At 37.6% G+C, this 20349-nt stretch overlaps 1 protein-coding gene across 1 annotated transcript in view; it reads right to left on the bottom strand.

Moving 5' to 3' along the window:
- Positions 1-20349, bottom strand: part of LOC122970554 (ectonucleotide pyrophosphatase/phosphodiesterase family member 2) — a 73977-nt gene that overhangs the window by 37074 nt on the left and 16554 nt on the right. The window contains exons 9-21 of the mRNA XM_044336735.1: positions 17521-17576; positions 16078-16143; positions 13579-13651; positions 13360-13468; positions 11765-11890; positions 11650-11681; positions 9746-9873; positions 9340-9418; positions 8704-8791; positions 8062-8237; positions 7832-7892; positions 5097-5236; positions 848-989 (exon numbers count right to left, since the gene is read on the bottom strand). Coding sequence (XP_044192670.1) covers positions 848-989; positions 5097-5236; positions 7832-7892; positions 8062-8237; positions 8704-8791; positions 9340-9418; positions 9746-9873; positions 11650-11681; positions 11765-11890; positions 13360-13468; positions 13579-13651; positions 16078-16143; positions 17521-17576 — 1276 coding nt within the window. The remainder of the gene's footprint in view (positions 1-847; positions 990-5096; positions 5237-7831; positions 7893-8061; positions 8238-8703; positions 8792-9339; positions 9419-9745; positions 9874-11649; positions 11682-11764; positions 11891-13359; positions 13469-13578; positions 13652-16077; positions 16144-17520; positions 17577-20349) is intronic.

Raw genomic sequence — 20349 nt, 5'->3', positions numbered from 1 at the left:
TCTGTGTTTGTCTGTGCAGCTAAAAATCTTATGAAATGTTGCCATAAAAACATTATTTTGTTTTATTTGACAGCCGCACAATCAACAAATCAGTAGTAGTTTGTTCTGTAAAGACTTTTAACAGTAATGAAAGCTGTTTAACACTTGGTTGTCAATGAATTTGATCACATTATTATATAAATCCCAGTTATTTATCATGTTATAAGAGCTTTATAGACTGATCTCACATTGAAAAGATATGTAGTTATGAAAATAGTCAACTCACAGGATCAATGATCATTTCAGTGAGGAACAGAACAACAACTAAAATACTGAAACTTGACCTTCATCCTTTAAAACTGGACAAAAAAATCCAAATAAAGGTGAGATTTTTGTCATTTAATAAAGATATGAAAAGTATACTTATTTTAAAATATACCAGTAACAGCACTGGAAACTGGATATTTTGTGGTTTTCTACTGATTGAAGTTAATGATATTGACATTTTTTGACAAATTTATAAGGATATTTTATTGCATGTTATATTTTATTATCTTACTGTATTTGATTTATGTTTCAGTTGATTTCACTATTATCACGTAGCCAAATCTGTAGCATAGATTTGTTTAAGCAAGCATTCTGTCTTTTTTACAACGACAACCTGTTAATAGTTAAATAAAGTGAAGGACCGACAGACACATTAATAAAACAGGAATCAGACAGTATTCAACGTGCAGGCTCAGTCACAAGCTGGTAGAGCGTTACCGTGTTTCATTTTTAGCTTTTGAAGTAGCTGTTATATTCACTGTATATGTTCAATATGTACATTTAATGTGAAGAGCGTCCTGTGTCCGGCCTGCAGGGTTACCTGGGGGGAAGAGGAAGCCGTAGGTGAGGTGGTTGTTCTGGCTGTAGGCGGTGCAGCTCAAGCTGTGATCAGCGGAGACTCTGAAGTCGACTCGGACACACTGAGCGCCAGCAGAAACCTCCGGAACCGGAGTGATGTCCTCCTGAGAGACACAGACAACAAACTCAGTTATCGATGGTCAAAGCGCTAAACCTCCTATCTGCAGAATTTTCTGATTGGTGGATTTCACTTTGGATGATGAGAACAAGGAAGGCTGCTCATATTCAGTCTGTCTGTGAGATAATCAAGATAATCTCGCCCTTCATTGTGACAGAAAAGTCACACAACAAAACAAAAACACAACACAGAGTCTCTGGATGTGTAGAGAGGCTGCAGCACGAGTGAGTCACACAATCACTGAACATTCATTTCCAGTGGACGAGGAAGCAAATACACTGAATTTAAGGAGTTCTGACCCGAGTATACTACAATGTAGTAACAATTACATTTACTACATCTCTTTACCTGAAAACAAACTTTATTTTATTTTTAATTTAATTTATATTATTAACTTCATTTAGAAGTATTGTTTTGTAGAACCTCTTCCAACTTGCACCAAGTGCAAAAGCTCCTATCTGCACTTTGCGATGCATTAATATCTATAACACATAATATAATAATATAGTCCAAAAACAGTGTTTTATGTGTTGGGTATCCTTAATAAATAACATTCTGCAAGAAAACAAGTTTTTTTTTGTTTTCTCAAAAAAGCGCATTTTTCAGATCGGAGGTTTTGCCTTTCAGCCATTGATAGTACTTTAATTCAAATAGTGAAATCAACTTTTTTCTAAGGATTAAATAGCATTTATCTTATTTTTTTTAGATTCTTTTTAAGAGATTCGTCAGAGGATCAACTCTACTTCAGTTCCCAGCTTAGGAGAGGTCATTACACACGGAGACTAGATTTGAAAACATTAACAGAGCTCGCCTCCCAAATGTGCAGCGGAAGTTTATTCCAAGTGATGTGGAGCTTGGTGGGAAAATGTTCTACCCCCAAAAGATGTTTTATTAAAAGTGAGGAACAGTTAAGTAACGTAAAGGACATGATGGGCGTAATGAGACTGGAGATATACGAAGGAGCCGATCCATTTTTTTAAATCAGCTCTCGCTTGAATTGGTAGCCAATGCAAAGACAGACATCGGGACATGTGTGATATGATCCAACTTCTTAGATCTTGTGAGGTCTCTGGCAGCTGCGTTTTTGTTGCTGTCATAGCTGGGCCAAAGAAAACTGCATTAAAGTAATCGAATCTGGATGTTATAAAGGCATGCAGTTTTTCAAGTCTGTCTTAAACCAGCAGTCAGGTGTCCATATGGGCAGTGAAAGAGGTTTTCCTCGCTGTAATCATTCCTCCTGTTCATACTGGATATTAAAAGATCCTTCAAATGTGCTTTCAATGGAAGTGATGGAGGCCAAAATCCACAGTGTGTCCACACAGTCATTTAAAAGTCTCTGTGAAGCTTCTATTCTTCATATCAAGTGGATATCTGACACATTTACAGTCTTTTTAGCATCAAATTCCCTCTTTGTGTTTCCTCAGACAGTGTTTCCCTGTTGAGCTGCAGGTGGAAGTATAGTAACAAAAAGAGGGACTTTGGCACTAAAAAGACTGTAACGTTGAAAGATATCTACTTGATTTGACTCATTTGGACGCTGAAGCTTCATATTAGCTTCAGATAAACTTTTAAATACATTTTTGCACAGAAGGAGGACTGTGGATTTTGTCCTCCATCACTTCCAGTGTAAGTGCATTCTGACAGGATCTTCTAATGGTCAGTATGAACAGGAGGAATGATTACAGCAAGAAAAACATGTTTCACTGTTCATTTTGGCTCCTGACTGTTTAAGACAAACTTGAAAAATTATAAACCCATCCTTTAAGTACAGTGCTCGAGTAAATGTCTTGAGTAACATTCCATCCCCCAGTTTGTCCAGCTGGTTTCTAAACAAGACCTCAAGATATATCAGTAAAAATCCTAAATGTATGTGGAGGAGGAACAGTGGTTCCATGGTGTTTGTCAAGGCAGGATATTTACTGACGAGCCAAAAACATCCAGTTGAATCATCTCTAACAACCACATCGACAAAAGACACATACCGACCACTTGCGGGAATTCGCTCTGTGAAATGCCACGATTTCACCATAGGAGAGTTTCAGACACATCAGAGCGAAACTATTGTGACGAAGGTGCAGGAGGGAGCTCTTGTAAAATAATGACATGTTTCTCAAATACCATTCCCGGACTCTTAACTGCAAGCTCAGACCATCTGTTGCTCTGGTTCAAGTTTTACTGCATAAGAAGGTTGTTTGAAGACATAGAGGGAGATGACAAGGAAGAAGAGGAAGAGAGCAAACAAACAGTAAAGAAAGAGAAAAACAAGTGAAGAAGAAAATTCTTGTTCTTGTGTCATCTGCAGCAAAAAAATAAAGCGCGAAGTGTTAGTGGTGCTGACGCATACTGCATGCCTGTGTGTGTTTTTGTTGCTGTTCATGCACGATGGCATGTATTCAGCTGCGGCTTGTAAACCTGCAGCGTGTTCCTGTAAACACCTGATAAACTGCGTGTTGAGAGTCTAAGATTCTGTGAGTCTGCGTGTTTATTGGTGTTGATGGACGTGTGTGTGTTTATGTTTGCATGTTTGTGCCGCTTCGTCAGTGTTCCGCCGAGCCACAAAACAAACAGTCACTCAGTGCAAACAACAACATGTAGTGTTCAGTGTGTTGTTGATGTGGGCCGACGCCTGGTTTAACTAAATGAAAAGCTGAGAGTCAAGAGCTGTGAGGAAACATATGGTCATGTTGTTAGTACAAGCATGAGATATATTGTGTCACAGTTTTCGGAGAAACTTTCAGGACCCACAGTTCAGTATATAAGTGATATCATCATCAAGTGATATATGTATTATTGTGTTCCGGGCAGCTGTTTATTGGACTTTATTTTAAGTGTGCTATTAAAATCAACGTGCTGACACTTGAAACTTAATACAGACAGATGATCCATCACTGGTCATCCATCTTTATTTTTTTCTGGGTCAAATTTGTCGTTAACATGATGTAATGCTGTTGCAAGCCTGCATTCCTTTGCCTAATGATGTGTTCAAGGAAGCACTGACATTGCACAACTAATAAAAAGCTAATAGGCTGCTTTAACAACAAACAAAAAAAAAATCTAGAAATGTTGCATCTAGAAGCAAACAGTAAGCTATCACTGATGAATTTTGTCATATCTTACATCAAAAGTGCACCAGATTTTAAAAAATTTGAATGTCCTTGAACGCATCACCACTGAAAGTTCTCAAAGCAGTCCCCCTGCACTCACAGCTGCGTTTCTTTGTGATCTTGGTGTTGTCGAGGATGAATTTCATTTTGTATTTCATTGCCTTTTGTACAATGACTTAAGGAATTGTTTGTTTGAAAAGATAGAATTGAAAAACCCTGATTTGTTTTGGTTATCCGATTTTTAATATGGAATTTTTTATTGTAACGAAATTTATAGGAGATGCTTGACAGCTAAGACAGAGAACATTGTATCCATCATAACGGGACATTTCCTCCATGTAAACATGTAAATGTTGTGAAATGTAACTGAACATTACGATATGTCATGTGGCCATCTTGGTTATTTTTGTCTAGTGTCTTGTAAGCCCATATGGGCTGGGCACCATAAAGGTTAAGGTCACTTAAATAAACAATTCAATCAATCAATCAATCAATCCACAGGATGTAACCTCACAAAAAAAACCCAGAGATGATAAATGACTATAAGAAACTGTTAATTTCATGAATCTCTTCAAGTTAATTCTTATGGAAAGTGAATAAAGTCTTTGCACAGCTGAACATGCAACAGGTGCATCAGAGGAAAGCACAACTTGAATAAAAATGAAAAAACTTGTAAACTAATAAATATTCCAGCAGTAAGTGAAGAGTTTTCTCATTTCCATGCAAGATAGTAATTGAAACAGAATAAAACCAATAACTGCCTGGAAGAAAATCAGTAAAAAAAATGAAGAATAGGCAGTGATGTAAATGTGCAACCGTGCAAATTAAAGTTACTAAATTAAAGTTTTCAATTTTCAGTCAGAAATTTGTAAAAAAAAATGAACATAATGTTCAAGTTGGTGTAAAGTAGTGTTCATAATTTGCAGCCACTACATGACATGTGGTATCGGTATTTATATGTGTGTGTGTGTGTGTGTGTGTGTGTGTACCTGTCGTGGCAGTGTGTATGCCGTCCACATAGGCATTGCCAGCTCTTTGCTGTATCCGCTGATGAACTCCACGTGATGAAGCAAACTGTAGTGAGTGTCAAACATCACGGCTGGACGACCAAACGGCAGGTGAGTGCTGTCTGCATAAAGAAACACACACACACACACACACACACACACACACACACACACACACACACACACACACACAGTTACTTCCACTGACCAACAGAAAGATGTTTCAGCTTAGACGCCTCTACACTGTGTAAAGCTTCTCTCTCTGTGTTTTGTTTTTTTTGCTGTTCCTACTGTTCACCACTAGAGGTCATAAAAGTTATAGATTATAAAATGTCTTTTTAAACTTGCAGAAACTGATTTTTTGGCCACTCTGCCATAGAGCTGGACAATATGGACAAAATCAAATGTCACAATATTTTTGACTATATATCTCGTCGTAGGGATGACTATTGATGACACAATGAGCTTTTTGATAAGTAATTATAAATAATATGCATATAATGACTAAGTGTGTAAAGGTAAATAATAGAACAACTAGAACAGTCTGGTAAGTTCAGAAAAATACATCACTTTACTGTAACACAGCCTTTAAAACCAGGAAAAGACAACACTTATGCCAAAAATCTAAGACAATATCTAGTCTCATATCATGATTGATTGATATAAATATCAATATGGTGCGCAGCCCTACATGGTCACTCACATGAACAAGTACTGAACATGACGCTACTACTGTTTTTTTCTTTATGATTTTAAAAAATTGTTGTTTTCTTTCCATTTTATCTTGATTTTATTGGATGTATTTTGTGTTCAATGTGGACCCCAGGAAGAGTATCTGTTGCCTAGTGTAACAGCTAATGGGGATCCTAATAAACTAAACTAAACACTGACATACAGACAGGTGACGTACACACATGCACATCCACGTAAATATGCATTCAAATATACTTTCAGCCTCCTGTGGTGGCCAAAGGGTGGGACCAACTGACCAACCAGCAGAGTGAGCTATAGAGCTGCTGGTCACAGCTAAAAACCTGAATATATGAGTGGAGAAACATAACGAATGCAGATGCTTCCACACAGGTGCACTGCATGGTACAATTAAGCAATTAACATCCAATCATGCTCTTTGGCAAGAGGAAAAGATCTAAGTGACTTTGAAAGAGGGTTTATTGTTGGGGCACGAATGGCAGGAGCTTCAGTCACAAAGACTGTTCATCTGGCTCGTGTTTCAAGAGGAACAGTAACTGAAGTGACATCTGCATTTAGATTTATGGGAAAGACATCAGTATAAAGGGGCAGAAAATTGTGGTCAACAGTGCACATTTTATGACCGTGGTGCTCGTGCATTAGTGTGATATGTAAGGAAAATGAAGGTGAAAATACACATTTGGGTAGAGACTTGATAATCAAGTGTTGTCTGGGAACAACTCCTTGATCAACAAGATGCCAACTGTGTGTCTTTCCTGCCTTTGACCCTTGCTGATTTTGACCTTTTTGATCCTGTCTGAATGCAGCGCCCCACCCTGTTTTTGCCCCCTTGATTTCACCTACCCGAGAGCCCCCCCCCCCCCCCCTTTACTATACTGCCTTGATCCTGTATGCAAATGCCCTACCTCCCTACCTTTTGGTTACCAATTGTTTGATCTTACGGTATAAAGTGTTCATCCCTCCAGAAGAGTTCAGGGACTGTAGAATCAATGCTAAGGTGCATTGAAGCTGTTCTGGTGGTTCAACACCTTACTAAGACACTTTATGTTGGTTTTTCCTTTAATTTGTCACCTGTCTGTATCATCACTTTTTAAGTTGATATGTTGAACTTGTTAGCTAACAGGTGTTTATTTCCACATCCAGCAGTTACGGAGCAACATTATCATTCATTTGGAGTCGTGTTTCTGTCCACCTGGTGAATGTAAGTCCAATATTCACTCTCTTTTAGCTTCTGTTTTTGCTCTCTACCAACTCCTGAGGGAAATATCTGGCTCTTTAGCTGCTAAATGCTCCACTATGTTCACCAGCTAGTCTACAGCTAACTGTGTCTGTTTGCCGTTTGGTGCTGAGCAGGTAGTGTACAGAGGCTTTTAAGAGCTTTGTCTCTGAAAACAGCTGCCTGCTGTAGAGATAAGAGTAGAGATGCAGCCGGACAGATAAACAATGACCTGAAACTCACTATAAAGCTCTGTAAAGCCGAGAGGAGCTGCAGAGTCACTGATAATTCTCTGTTCATTCATCACTACGAGCCACAACCAACACATTACACACTGACAGTGAATACATTGTTATGATAAAAAATATAGCTGCTTTAAAAACAATAGAAACTGGGAAAAAAGTGGAAAACTGGAACACCACCTCAGCACTGCAATAACAACAAATCAATTAACAAGTTGGAGAAAGTTGCATTAAACCAGAAGTCACCTGTGACAATTAATGAGGATGGAAAATTCTAAGATAACGGTCAAATACTTAATTAAAATTTTAACATGTTTTAAACAGGTTGTGGGCAAAGAAGTAATTTTTTCTCTTTGGCTGTCAGTCATTTGGTTTAATATGAGTCTGCAGTCTAGAAGAATCTCCCTGCAGTAACATGCAGTTAGACAAAGAATTGATTGTCTTTAGTGGTCACTGACATACAGCTGTCCAGTGGTCCAGTGTTCCTGTTGTAGCATGAACATACAAAGTTATTCATCCTTACAGACTGACGTGTAAAAGAAACCTACTGTAGCTGTAGAGTCCATCTGGTGCATGACCGAAGGCTCCAATGATCTGCTCCACTTTGTTCTGTGACAGAAAAACACACAAGATGTCAGTTTTTTTTAAATGTTTTTCTGCCACCTTGTGGACAAATATTTAATTGGAGCCAGCTGTAAATAGTGTACAAATAGTGTACAGCTCAATCTTATCTGATGTTAGAAAAAGATATTTTGCAACGTCACTGTCCTCTGCTGACCTCATCGTCGCAGCTGCAGCCGAGGTCATGGGTCACAGTGATCTGACCAGAGTCAGACACGGGAGACGGAGGCGTCACTTCCTCTGGCATGGTGGGTTGGTACGGCGGCTCCTTCAGCATGTCGTTCAGGCTGCCGTATGTACCGTTGTTTGGGGCCGGTCTCAGTCCTAACAAGTCTATGACAGCAAGTTGATCGAAAAAAAAATCTTTGAATCGGTAAATGTTGGGGAATAATCGACCAGGTTTCATCTTGTTGTGAGAAAAACCTCACAATTGTTTCATATATACATATTAACTGAAGTACATGACTGATGCACTGACCGTGCAGACTGTTTATTTCTTTTATTAAACTACACAAAACAAAGACTAAAACCATAATTTCAGCAACTATTTATTTAACCACATGTTACAAAAAACATGTTTTTTAGGATATATGGCTATATATGAAAATGTTTTGCAGGATATACTAATTGTAACAGTTTGGCGGTCCTGTCCAATCAGTATATCAATGATAAAAAACCATCATCATATTATAAAGTTGGTTTACAAAATATTTTTACTACCAAAATTACAGGAATTTAAACATAAATTATTACATTAACATAAAATAAACAAAAAAATAACACAAAAAAATAGTCTCACCACACATGACGTTGTATAATTCTATATTTTCAAACTCTGGCACTTTTTTCTGGAACTTAAAGCTCGGACCATGGCCCATGAAGATCGTCTGCCAGAAAGATAAAAGAGAAGTGTACTCATTAAAACAAAGAAAGGTGTAGTACTTTTGTAAATCAGTGGCAAAATGCATAGATTTTGTAATATGCTTTTAGTTCTTAAACAGCAGCTGGACTAAAAGGTTGCTGTGTGATGCATCAGAAGCAGTTTGCAGATGATGTCGTGGTGATTTCTGCAGCAAAATAACATTTTAACTCCCTGTTTAAGAGTAACATGGTGTGGGTTTATCAGGTATTTTAGTTTTTCAGTAAAGATCATTGTGGTTAGCATGAGGAACCTTTAAAATACACTTTTGTTTTGTTCTGGAGCCATATGTTGAGTTTCAAAACATCTACAGTGAAATGGGAGTAAATAAAATTTTGGGGGTGTTATTGGGTTTATCTCAAAAAGACATCAGGTGAAATGCAATAATCTAGCAACCACAGGGGTGTGTTATTATATACAGTACAGTGCAAACATTATGAGGCTGGTATAGTATGATACGGAAGTTAAAAAGAGGCATAATGATAATATTAAAGAAACTGTGAAACAACACAGTACCCTCATGCTGGTTATCTTGTTGTCGAAGCCATGGTCACCAAAGAATCCACATCGAGTCCTCAATTTTTCTGGCATTTTCCTGAAACAAGTACAAAAATATCATTTCAAAAATATTTTCTAATGATCAAACGCTTCCGCAGTCTTTAACCAAAAATATTTTTTACTTTTAAAACCTTTTAAAACCTTTTTTAAACTACATTTAACAACATGAGTCTATCATTGTACAGAGTACTGCATATTCAGCACAGAGTTATATCTTTATACTCTGTTCTTATTGGTTTATTTTATCGTTATTTTATATATTCTTTATTTTATTTAGTCCATTTTAGTTATTGTATATGGAGAACAGAGGCTGTTGTATTTCTTTATGGTAATTACACATATGTAATAATTATTGAAACATCACCTGGCGATGTGCCACTTCCTCTCCATCAGCAGGTGAACGTCCTCGATCCTGCGGTTGTTGGCGTAGTGAAGCCTCTTGGGTAAATCTTGCTTCAGGTACGGCTTGAAGTGCTGAGTCGGCATTTTACACTGAAACAACAAAGATTGAGGTGAATGACCTGACCTCTCTCTCTCTCTCTCACTTTCTCTCTGGCCTTGTTTACACCTGGTATTAACGTCCGTCTCGGGTGATCCGATCACATGTAGACAGCTCTAAATACAGGTGTGAGATCCGATCACTCAGACCACATTCAGAGGTGGTCTGGGCCGCATTCATTTAACAGTGTAAACGCAATGTGTCCTGGACCACATTTAAGGACTGTGAAATTGAATTACTGCCTCCTGTGTTCAACTTGTTTGATAACAGGATAAAGAAATGCATTATTTTGTTTCTCTGTTTTTCATATGAATTAAAAGAACATAATCCACCTCCCGTTTTTTCCTGTTTTCCCCGTTCCCCTGACCCGTTTTCCTCGTCAAAGATTAACGTTGCTGAATAGTTTCTTTTTTCCTGTCAAGTTGATAACTACAGTTTTTCGTTTTGTTGCGCTGCTCGACATAATGAGCTCAGGATTTATCAGGACACAGAACATTAATTAACATTAGATCCTGACGGCGTGTCGGAGATTTAAATAATTAAGTTATGCTGCTGTGCCTCGTGTGTCAATGCACACAGTGTCTCTCAATGGGCTGCAATCGCTGCATATAACTCTATATTTGTTATATATATACAGTACTGTCCAAAAGTTTTAGGCAGCCTAGATGTTTAGATTCTTATCCATTGTGCAATACCATCAGGGAGGTGTCTGATCGGTCCCAAATTTATTCATGACTTGACAATGACCCCGAGCGTACAGCTAGAGTCATAAACAACTATTCTCAAGAAGAAGAAGAAGAAGAAGGCTGCTCATATTCAGTCTGTCTGTGAGATAATCAATATAATCCCGCCCTTCGTTGTGACAGAAAAGTCACACAACAAAACAAAAACACAACACAGAGTCTCTGGATGTGTAGAGAGGCTGCAGCACGAGTGAGTTACACAATCACTGAACATTCATTTCCAGCGGACGAGGAAGCAAATACACTGAATTTAAGGAGTTCTGACCCTCATATACTACAATGTAGTAACTATTACATTTACTACATCTTTTTACCTGAAAACAAACTTAATTTTATTTTTAATTTAATTTATATTATTAACTTAATTTAGAGCATCGTTTTGTAGAACCTCTTCCAACTTGCACCAAATGCAAAAGCTCCTATCTGCACTTTGCGATGCATTAATATCTATAACACATAATATAATAATATAGTCCAAAAACAGTGTATTATGTGTTGGGTATCCTTAACAAATAGCATTCTGCAAGAAAACAAGTTTTTTTTAGTTTTCTCAAAAAAGTGCATTTTTCAGATCGGAGGTTTTGCTCTTCGGCCGTCGATATGATTTTCGTGTGGGGACACAATGCATTGTACATTTGTTTATCCTGTTATCAAACAAGTTGAACACAGTGTTGGACGGAGGGTACACTGACCCCCGCTCCTCCCACACGTTAAAAACAACAACTTATTTGGTCTTTGCAAACAGAAATGATGTATGTGTTTATTTGCACGTAGAGCAGGGAAGTGAAATCCGATCACAAGTGGGCACTCGAGATGCATGTTAATACCAGGTGTAAACAGACGTATTTAGAGCTGTCCACTTGTGATTGGATCACCCAAGACGCATGTTAATGCCAGGTGTAAACAGAGCCTCTCTCTCTCTCTCTCTCTCTCTCTCTCCCACACAGACAAACACAGGCAACACTGGCCAGTTTGAGAAATTACAGGAAAAACAGTCGACTGAGTTTGTTGTATTATGATACTTACAGTGAGGTTTGCAACCACAACTTTGGGGTCATCTGGAAAAGGAGAGAAAACATCAAGTTAAGATGATTTGACAGCTGATGTAGTCTTCTCTTAAAACCAGTAATCATCATCTTACATGTGGTGGATTTGGGGTCGCGGGGTCGTATTCTGCCCAGCGAGCCGGGGATCAGCGTGATCTCGTCTATGTTGAGCGGGTAGCTGCTGAGAAACTCTGTCCTGTCACAGTGGGCCTCCTCCATACCTGAGAGACAGAAGCGAAGGCGTTTACTGTTATTGAAAGGGTCAGTTCACCTAAAAGTAACACGTTTTCTCATCTTCTTTTCTGTTCACGCTGAGAGTTTTGGATTTAAATACCAATATTTTGACATATCTGCCTCTGAAACTTACTCTGAATATACAGTAGGTGGGTGTGACTTTGTTTGTGCTCCTCAAAGTGTAGAAAAATAAAAAATTTGAGCCTGAACTTAACAGTAACATAGAGAAACATCGTCCCACTTAGAGAATCTCAACACTATTTCTTTGGTAGAAAGTAGTTCCAATAAAAACTGACTGTAATGTCAATCAGATGACTGGATTTGCCTTCTAGGTGTAAAGTATTTACAATAAGTATAGTATATATAATAGGTAGGTAGAATAGATAGAATATATCACCCAGAGAGGTAAAAAAAACATGCAGATTTACAAAAACTTGCAAAATATGCTGATACATATAAAGAATATGGATCGAAAGGGGAATGCAGTTATTACCATTTGTAAGTAAGTAAGTAAGTAAACTTTATTTATAAAGCACCTTTCAAAACCAGAGTTACAAGGTGCTTTACAATGAAAATAAAAACAAGAGAAAAATAAAATAAGAATAAAAATAAGAATAAATAAAAAGTGTAACAACACATAATATCAATGTAAAAACAATAAAAGCATAATAACGACACAGAAGTCAGATACAACAATAAAAACACAGAGAGTGATCAGATATTACGCAATAAAGTGCTTATGAAACAGGTGAGTTTTGAAGAGCTTCTTAAAACTGTTGACTGCATGTTTTATTACTAAAGGAAGGTGGTTCCAGAGGGGGCGTGGGGGGGCCACAACCACGAAAGCACAGTCACCCTTGGTGGCACAGCCAGAAGGTACTGATCAGTAGACCTCAGTGATGTCACCGTGGTCAGGGGACACAGTAATTCAGATATATAGGTTGGGGCCAGTCCGTGTAGTGCCTTATAGGTAATTAAAAGAATTTTAAAATCAATTCTACAATCTATTGGTAGCCAATGTAGGTTGGCCAACACAGGTGAGATGTGTTCCCTACGCTGTGTATTAGTTAACGGTCTGGCTGCTGCATTTTGGACCAACTGGAGACGAGACACAGAAGAACAACTCAGGGTTGTGAACAGTGAATTGCAATAGTCAAGACGGGAGGACTTTGTGCAGATATTATTATGTAAAATGTAAATAAACATATAGACACAGGAATAAAGTTTAAGAGACTGACGTTAAATAGATTAAAGGTATGAGCAAGCAGTGTTCATTATATTGGAGACATGTTAAAGTATGTCTTTTTGTAATTTGGGAAGGTTTTTTGAAACCTGATTGTATTTAAATGTATTTTAAAAACTCCCCAGACATAGTAGAGCAATACAATGAGTCTGTTTTTTGGGGATTGTCTGTATTTGAGTCTCGCCAGCTGTGAAGGTGATACCGGGCTCGTACCGTGGTCTCCTACGATGATGACATTGACACAGCGATGCAGGTTCATCTGCTTCAGACCGTTCATCAGCTGACCGATGATGTTATCGATGTCCCTCAGCGGGTTGTCCAGCTAAACACAGAACCAAACAGGATAAAACACAAAAATAAATGCACTGAGGTGACTGTGACAGTTTTAAAAATGTAATGACGTGATACTTGAAACTCCCGTCTCACACTCACCTCGCTGCTGAGCGGTCCTAGTCGATGTCCGAAGGTGTCAGGCTGCTCTGAGTGGACGGCGTAAACATACGGCCTGGAAACACAGCAGACACAGGAAAAACTTTTTAAGCATGATGAAAGATAAAACCCATCGCTTGGCTTCTTTTATCAACTCACTGAAACTAAGAAACACATCACCTGCTGCCTCACTACACTGTAAATACACTTATCAGCCCATTGACCCCTTCACTGACCCCGCATCTGCTCTACACTCTGAATACTTTATCTTCAACAGACACTGACACTCCAGTATAAATATAAGACCACTTACACTCCATGTAAGAACAACAATTATCTTTTAAATTCCCCTCAAGACATGTATTAAGACGTATAAAAATACTCTGATCTCCTTCTTCCCCCTGCAAAAATCCAGAATCTATGATTATGTAAATATTGTTCATTTCAAAAGTTGAACTGCTGGACACCAGATGTCTCCTCCTTCACTGAGAAGTTTGTTCTCAGTGTTTGTGCACTGGAGGCTTCATGTTCCCACATCACACTTGTGTAAGTTGCATACTGGACCACGATTGGCTCCAAACTAGTTGTAATGTCACAAATCCTGCTCGTAGGTTCATATCGATGACTGAAGAGCAAAACCTCCGATCTGAAAAATGCACTTTTTTGAGAAAACTAAAAAAAAAACTTGTTTTCTTGTAGAATGCTATTTGTTAAGGACACCCAACACATAAAACACTGTTTTTGGACTATATTATTATATTATGTGTTATAGATATTAATGCATCGTAAAGTGCAGATAGGAGCTTTTGCACATGGTGCAAGTTGGAAGAGGTTCTACAAAACAATGCTCTAAATTAAGTTAATGATTAAAATTAAATTAAAAATTAAGTTTGTTTTCAGGTAAAAAGATGTAATAAATGTAATAGTTACTACATTGTAGTATACTAGGGGTCAGAACTCCTTAAATTCAGTGTATTTGCTTCCTCGTCCGCTGGAAATGAATGTTCAGTGATTGTGTGACTCACTCGTGCTGCAGCCTCTCTACACATCCAGAGACTCTGTGTTGTGTTTTTGTTTTGTTGTGTGACTTTTCTGTCACAACGAAGGGCGAGATTATCTCACAGACAGACTGAATATGAGCAGCCTTCTTCTTCTTCTTCTTCTTCTTGAGAATAGTTGTTTATGACTCTAGCTGTACGCTCGGGGTCATTGTCAAGTCATGAATAAATTTGGGACCAATCAGACACCTCCCTGATGGTATTGCACAATGGATAAGAATCTAAACATCTAGGCTGCCTAAAACTTTTGCACAGTACTGTATATATATAACAAATATAGAGTTATATGCAGCGATCTCCCAATTGAGAGACGCTATGTGCATTGACACACGAGGCTCAGCAGCATAACTTGATTATTTAAAACGCTGACAGGAACGGTCAGGATCTAATGTTAATTAATGTTCTGTGTCCTGATAAATCCTGAGCTCATTATGTCGAGCAGCGCAACAAAACGAAAAACTGTAGTTATCAACTTGACAGGAAAGAAGAAACTATTCAGCAATGTTAATCTTTGACGAGGAAAACGGGTCAGGGGAACGGGGAAAACAGGAAAAAAAGGGGAGGTGGATTATGTTCATTTAATTTTATCTCACAGACAGACTGAATATGAGCAGCCTTCCTTGTTCTCATCATCCAAAGTGAAATCCGCCAATCAGAAAATTCTGCAGATAGGAGGTTTTGCGCTTTGGCCATCGAAGTGATGAATTTATGAAAAGAAAAAGATGGCTGGATATTATGATTTTTCTAGTCTGCGCCCTTTGGAAATTAAAGATATTCCAGTAGAGCCCCAGATTAAAAATATAGACCTGGAAATGTGCAGAATATGTCCTCTTTAAACATGCAACGGACTAAAAATAAGGAACATTTCAGGTGTGTTGACGCTTTAACTCCCAAGTAAGATGTTTAGATAATTGTGTTAAACTTCTTATTTATCTGATATCATCACTGGTAATCAGACAGATTTCAAACTTGAAACCAAATTATTTAAAAGTGTAAAAAAGGTCAAATTTATTTATTATTCCATATATATGATCATTAAACTTCAGCATATTTTTGTGATGCAGTGTAATAAAGTTACCCACAAAGCAAAGCTGGAGGAAATGTACTGTAGCTTGGAATAATAATAATATAAGAGATAGATAGATAATTAACATAATAACATTAACAATAACCGGATAATTAAGCTTTCCTTCCTCCAGAGTCCTGGTGTTGTGTATGTTGGCTCACCGCCACAATTTACTGGACACTTCAGTTGAACTGAGCTCTCGTTATTGTTATTAGTTCCATCTGTGCTTTTCCAGCCATTAACTGCCATTAAGTCATAATGTCTGCCATTAGACATGATTACAAGACTTTGATTGTTTTAAAAAAAAAAACAAAAAAAAAACACATTTCTCTCTTTCTTCAAGTCAAAAACCAAAGTTTTGAGAGCAGCAGGACTCACCTCTCAGCATCGGGCAAATGCAGCCAACGCAGGATGGTTAAAATCCTCCTTTCCAAAGGAATCACCCTGAAAAACACAACATGGAAATGAATGATTAAGAAGCACGGTGTTGTGGAAGAAAACTGAATAGTGTGGTTTGTCCTTAATTTAATATAGTAGTAATGTTATTTTGTGATGCTACTTGGTGCTTATGTACTGTCCGCTGGAAATGAATGTTCAGCTAGGTGGTATGCATTATACTTCTGACCTAACAATGTGTTTATTGAGTGATCAGCAATTTCCCATTACAGTATCAAGTTTAAAAAATATGTGCTGCATGACACAAATGAAAGAGACCGAAGTTTCTTCACAGAGTTAAAAGAATAAACTGTTCTTATATGTCAAATACCTGGAAACACATTAAAATCAGTATCAATATATATAAAACCAGTCTAAAATCTGTCTTTTACCACTTTGCCGTCTAGTTTTCTTTCTTAAAATACTTGATTTTAACTCTTTTTTATGTTTTTTTGTTGTTGTTCTGGTTACATGAGGCTCTTGGTCATGAATTCTAATCAGAAGAGCTCAGTGACTCAACAAGCTGGTGTTTCGGGACGCTTTCAGCTTTCAATGGCCTCTGTTGTGTGTGAGTGTGTGTGTGTATGTGTGTGTGTGTGTAAGAGTATTGTCTTGTGTGTGTGTGTGTGTGTGTGTGTGTGTGTGTGTGTGTGTGTTAACATGTGTTTAGTTCTATTGTCTGTCAGTCTGAGGATGTGACGAATGCTCAGCCTCTGCTGCCCTCGTGAACATTAGGTCATGGAAACGCAAATGTCATCTGAAATCAATCTGTCTGCACAATCAACTTTAGTTAAAATCTGTAAAAAACAAGAATGATCAGCCACAGCCTTGACGTATATCTGAAGGGAATTTAACTTTTTTTTGGCATTTCAGAGTTTAAAAACCAGCCTGAAATGCTTGAATGGCCTGAAAACTGCATCTGTACAAACTGAGTTTGTCTTTATCAATTTAAACATGGCTCAAGGTTTTGGCTTTGAATTCAAATATCTTCTCTTATTTGGCTGTTTTAAAGGCTCATGAAGTGAATTTAAAGAAGACATTTAGCTCTTTAGCTTTAACGCTACCGTATTTGAGTTGCTCAAATTTAATTCAGTCGCTATCTTAGCCAAATTTGTCTGGCAGTTGCCCTAAAATTATACCAAATGTCTTCCAAGATGACAACAGCAATCATCACACATTTTCACTAATCAAAATGATAATCTGGAAGCATCATTTATTATATATTATTTGTACTGTTAAGATTTTAAAATTAAGATTATAAAATATATGTGTGGCTCCATTAATAAGCAATAATAAGTCTTTAAGGGGTTTGTTTTAAGTTACCAGTTCAGTGTTCAGTTCATAGTCTGAAGCTATTGAAAAATATTCCAGTACTAACTTAAGTACCAAGGCCAGAAGAAAGTGGCTGCTTTCACTCCTTGTTCTTCTGCTGTGATCCAGATCTGTAACACAGAAAACAAAAAGGTTGATATTCTGCTGCGGCTCATATATTGTGTACATTTACTATACTAGGGATGTGCAGAGGGTCCAGTATTTGTATTTGTATCTGTATTTGTTGAGGCAGCTAAATTATTTGTATTTATATTCAAATAAAAGTGGAAAGAGGTTTAAAAATCCTGTTTTTGTTTTTATTACGCTTTTAATTTTAGAAAATGAAAGTATTACAATAAGTGTTCATGAAGTGAAAACAAATAATTTTAAAAATATTTGTATGAAACAAAACACTATTTGTGCTTTAGCCGAATAACGTATTTGTATTCGGACACACCCCTACTACATACTAATCATCATTGAATACTGTTTTTGCTTTTAATACAAAAGAAATCAATTAATTTTATGAAATGAAAGCTTATACTCTTATTTTTATTGTCTTTATATTATGTTATATTGTTTACTGTTATACTGTCTTACAACAAGTGAACAATACAACATAATAGTCTGTTAGTTCCCAACAGGTGTTGATAAGTTAACAAAAGCGAGCTGTAAGATTCGGCCTTCAGCTTCTATTTCTCAGTAAACAGGCAGAGAAGAAAACTCCCAAAGGAAGAAAAGGAATAATAATTAAAAGACACCTGTTAGGATGATGACTATAGTATGTTCTGTGACACACCTGCATGTAAAAACACGATTTTTCATTTGTATACAGAATCTCTTTCAGTTTAGCAAACTGGGAGATCTGCATCTGCAAACGTGTACTCTGGATATCGCAATAAAACTCTGAAAGACAACTTGCTCTCTGTGAATTCATCTTAAATTTCCAAAGGGGAAAACTGTGCACAGACAGCTGGTCTGGGATCGACCGACAAACTCTGTATCCTCCCATCAAAACGGTGAGAAGACGGAGTGCTGGAGGCTGTTGAGTCTGACGCTGGATCTCAGAGAAACGTAAGGAATTCACATAACGTATTGTCTGGTAAGAAAAAATGGCCGCTCTATCAATCTAATGATCTGTGATAGCAAACAGATGGTTGGAGAAGGATAAGGGGCAGCCAGTAAATCCTGAATTGTGTTTCAAAAGACCAAGTAAAGTGAATTCTGTGATTGTTGTTGAATTATTTTAAACGAGAAGGAAACAAGGTCAGGATAGAGTAGACGGGTTTGACGTACTGAAATTACTAATTCAGTCAAACGGCGTAGTGAGGATCCAAGAGGAAGAGGAGAAATAAAGCTGATGTAGAGAAGATCAGTCAGAGAGAAACAGACTTGTGATTCTTAAATTATTTGTTATTTCTTAAAAAGATAATCATTTGGAAAAGATCAAGCTGTGAAGTTGAGACATATCGTAGATCAGACGTCATAAAAAAAAGAAAGAAAGAAAAGAAAAAATAAAATAAAAAGTGAAGTTTAAGAAGGAAAAAAGGGAAAAATAAAAAATTCAATAAAAAAAACAGGAAAATGCAGAAAATAAATTGCAAGAAATGTTGAAGAAACAACATTTATAATAAGAGAAAGATCTGTTAACTAAGGAAACCAGAGAAGAGGGAAAAGCCAACAACTTGTCCAACATATAGAAGGTGAAAACAAGCAAAAGTAGTCTGTCTGTGTATGGAAGACAAAGTGATACAGTAGAATAAAAATAGAGTTTAAAACATAAGGATGATGATCTGAAATTTAAATGTAAAATATCCATTGTAAAAAAACAACAACAACAACAACAACAACAACAACAAGGCAATTTAATGTGCTTTACTAAAATATTAAAAGTATTTAAGACAAAGTGCAAAAGAAACACATTATAAAATGATGTTTAAATATGATTAAAATAGTTATTAAAGAGTTAAGAGAATATAATAAAATAAGCTAGTGCAAGTCTGCCTTGATTTAAGAGGACAGAGTTGCAGCAGAAAGCTGCAGTTTTCAAAAAACAAACAAGAAGCTGAGCTGCTTTCAGCACAGAGAGAGAGAGCAGTAAATATTCAGAAAAACTGCCTGTGTGAAGATGAAAAAGGTCCAACGCTGCTCATAGTAATTTTGAATCTTGAGTAAAAAGGTCTGGTTTTCTGTCAAATGGAGGCTTTGGCTCAAGACATGGGAAAAGAGGAAAGAGATTGGCTGATGTTTGAGTTGAGTTGTTTGTGTTCTTGACGGTTTGTTAAATATAATGCTGTTCAGTCGGTTTGCTATGTTGTCACCGGATGTTTGCTTTTGTTAGTGCGTGTGTGTCTCCAGTATAGACGAAGTCAAGACACCCGAATCTGGAGGTGGAGTCGTGGGAAACACACACACACACAACAGCAGCAGAGGTCGTTTTCATTTCCTTTTTGATTACTTCCAAAAGTTATGTCATGTTTCCCTAGAGTGAATATATTATGTTGAGCAGGGATGGCTTAAGATCTGTGTAGCGTCTCAAAACAGCTTAGTGGGAACCCGACTGGAACACGGCCATCTCCAGCTACAAAACAACCACCGAGGAGAAGAAGACCACAACCCAAGAATGGTCCTGGCAGCTGTCCTGACCTCACCACAGCACCTCCAGTGCAGATCAGTCCAGGGCCAAGACCGCCATATATGCACACTAGAAACAAGACACACGTTGTTCCTTATCCCACAGATCCAGAGGGAGACACAGGTCAGGAGAAGGGTGGTATCTTCCCAATGGTGGAGGGTATTCTCCCTCCTGATGACAGATACGCCAACAATGTGATCCTCCAAACACAGAGTGTGTTCACAGAGATATGATATGAGTGGGCGAAGAACTGCCAAACCCGCTTGAAG

The sequence above is a fragment of the Thunnus albacares genome, chromosome 19 (assembly GCF_914725855.1).
Source record: "Thunnus albacares chromosome 19, fThuAlb1.1, whole genome shotgun sequence".
Classification (NCBI taxonomy): domain Eukaryota; kingdom Metazoa; phylum Chordata; class Actinopteri; order Scombriformes; family Scombridae; genus Thunnus; species Thunnus albacares.
Note: the sequence above shows the minus strand (reverse complement) of the source record. Positions and strands in the feature narration are given on the sequence as shown.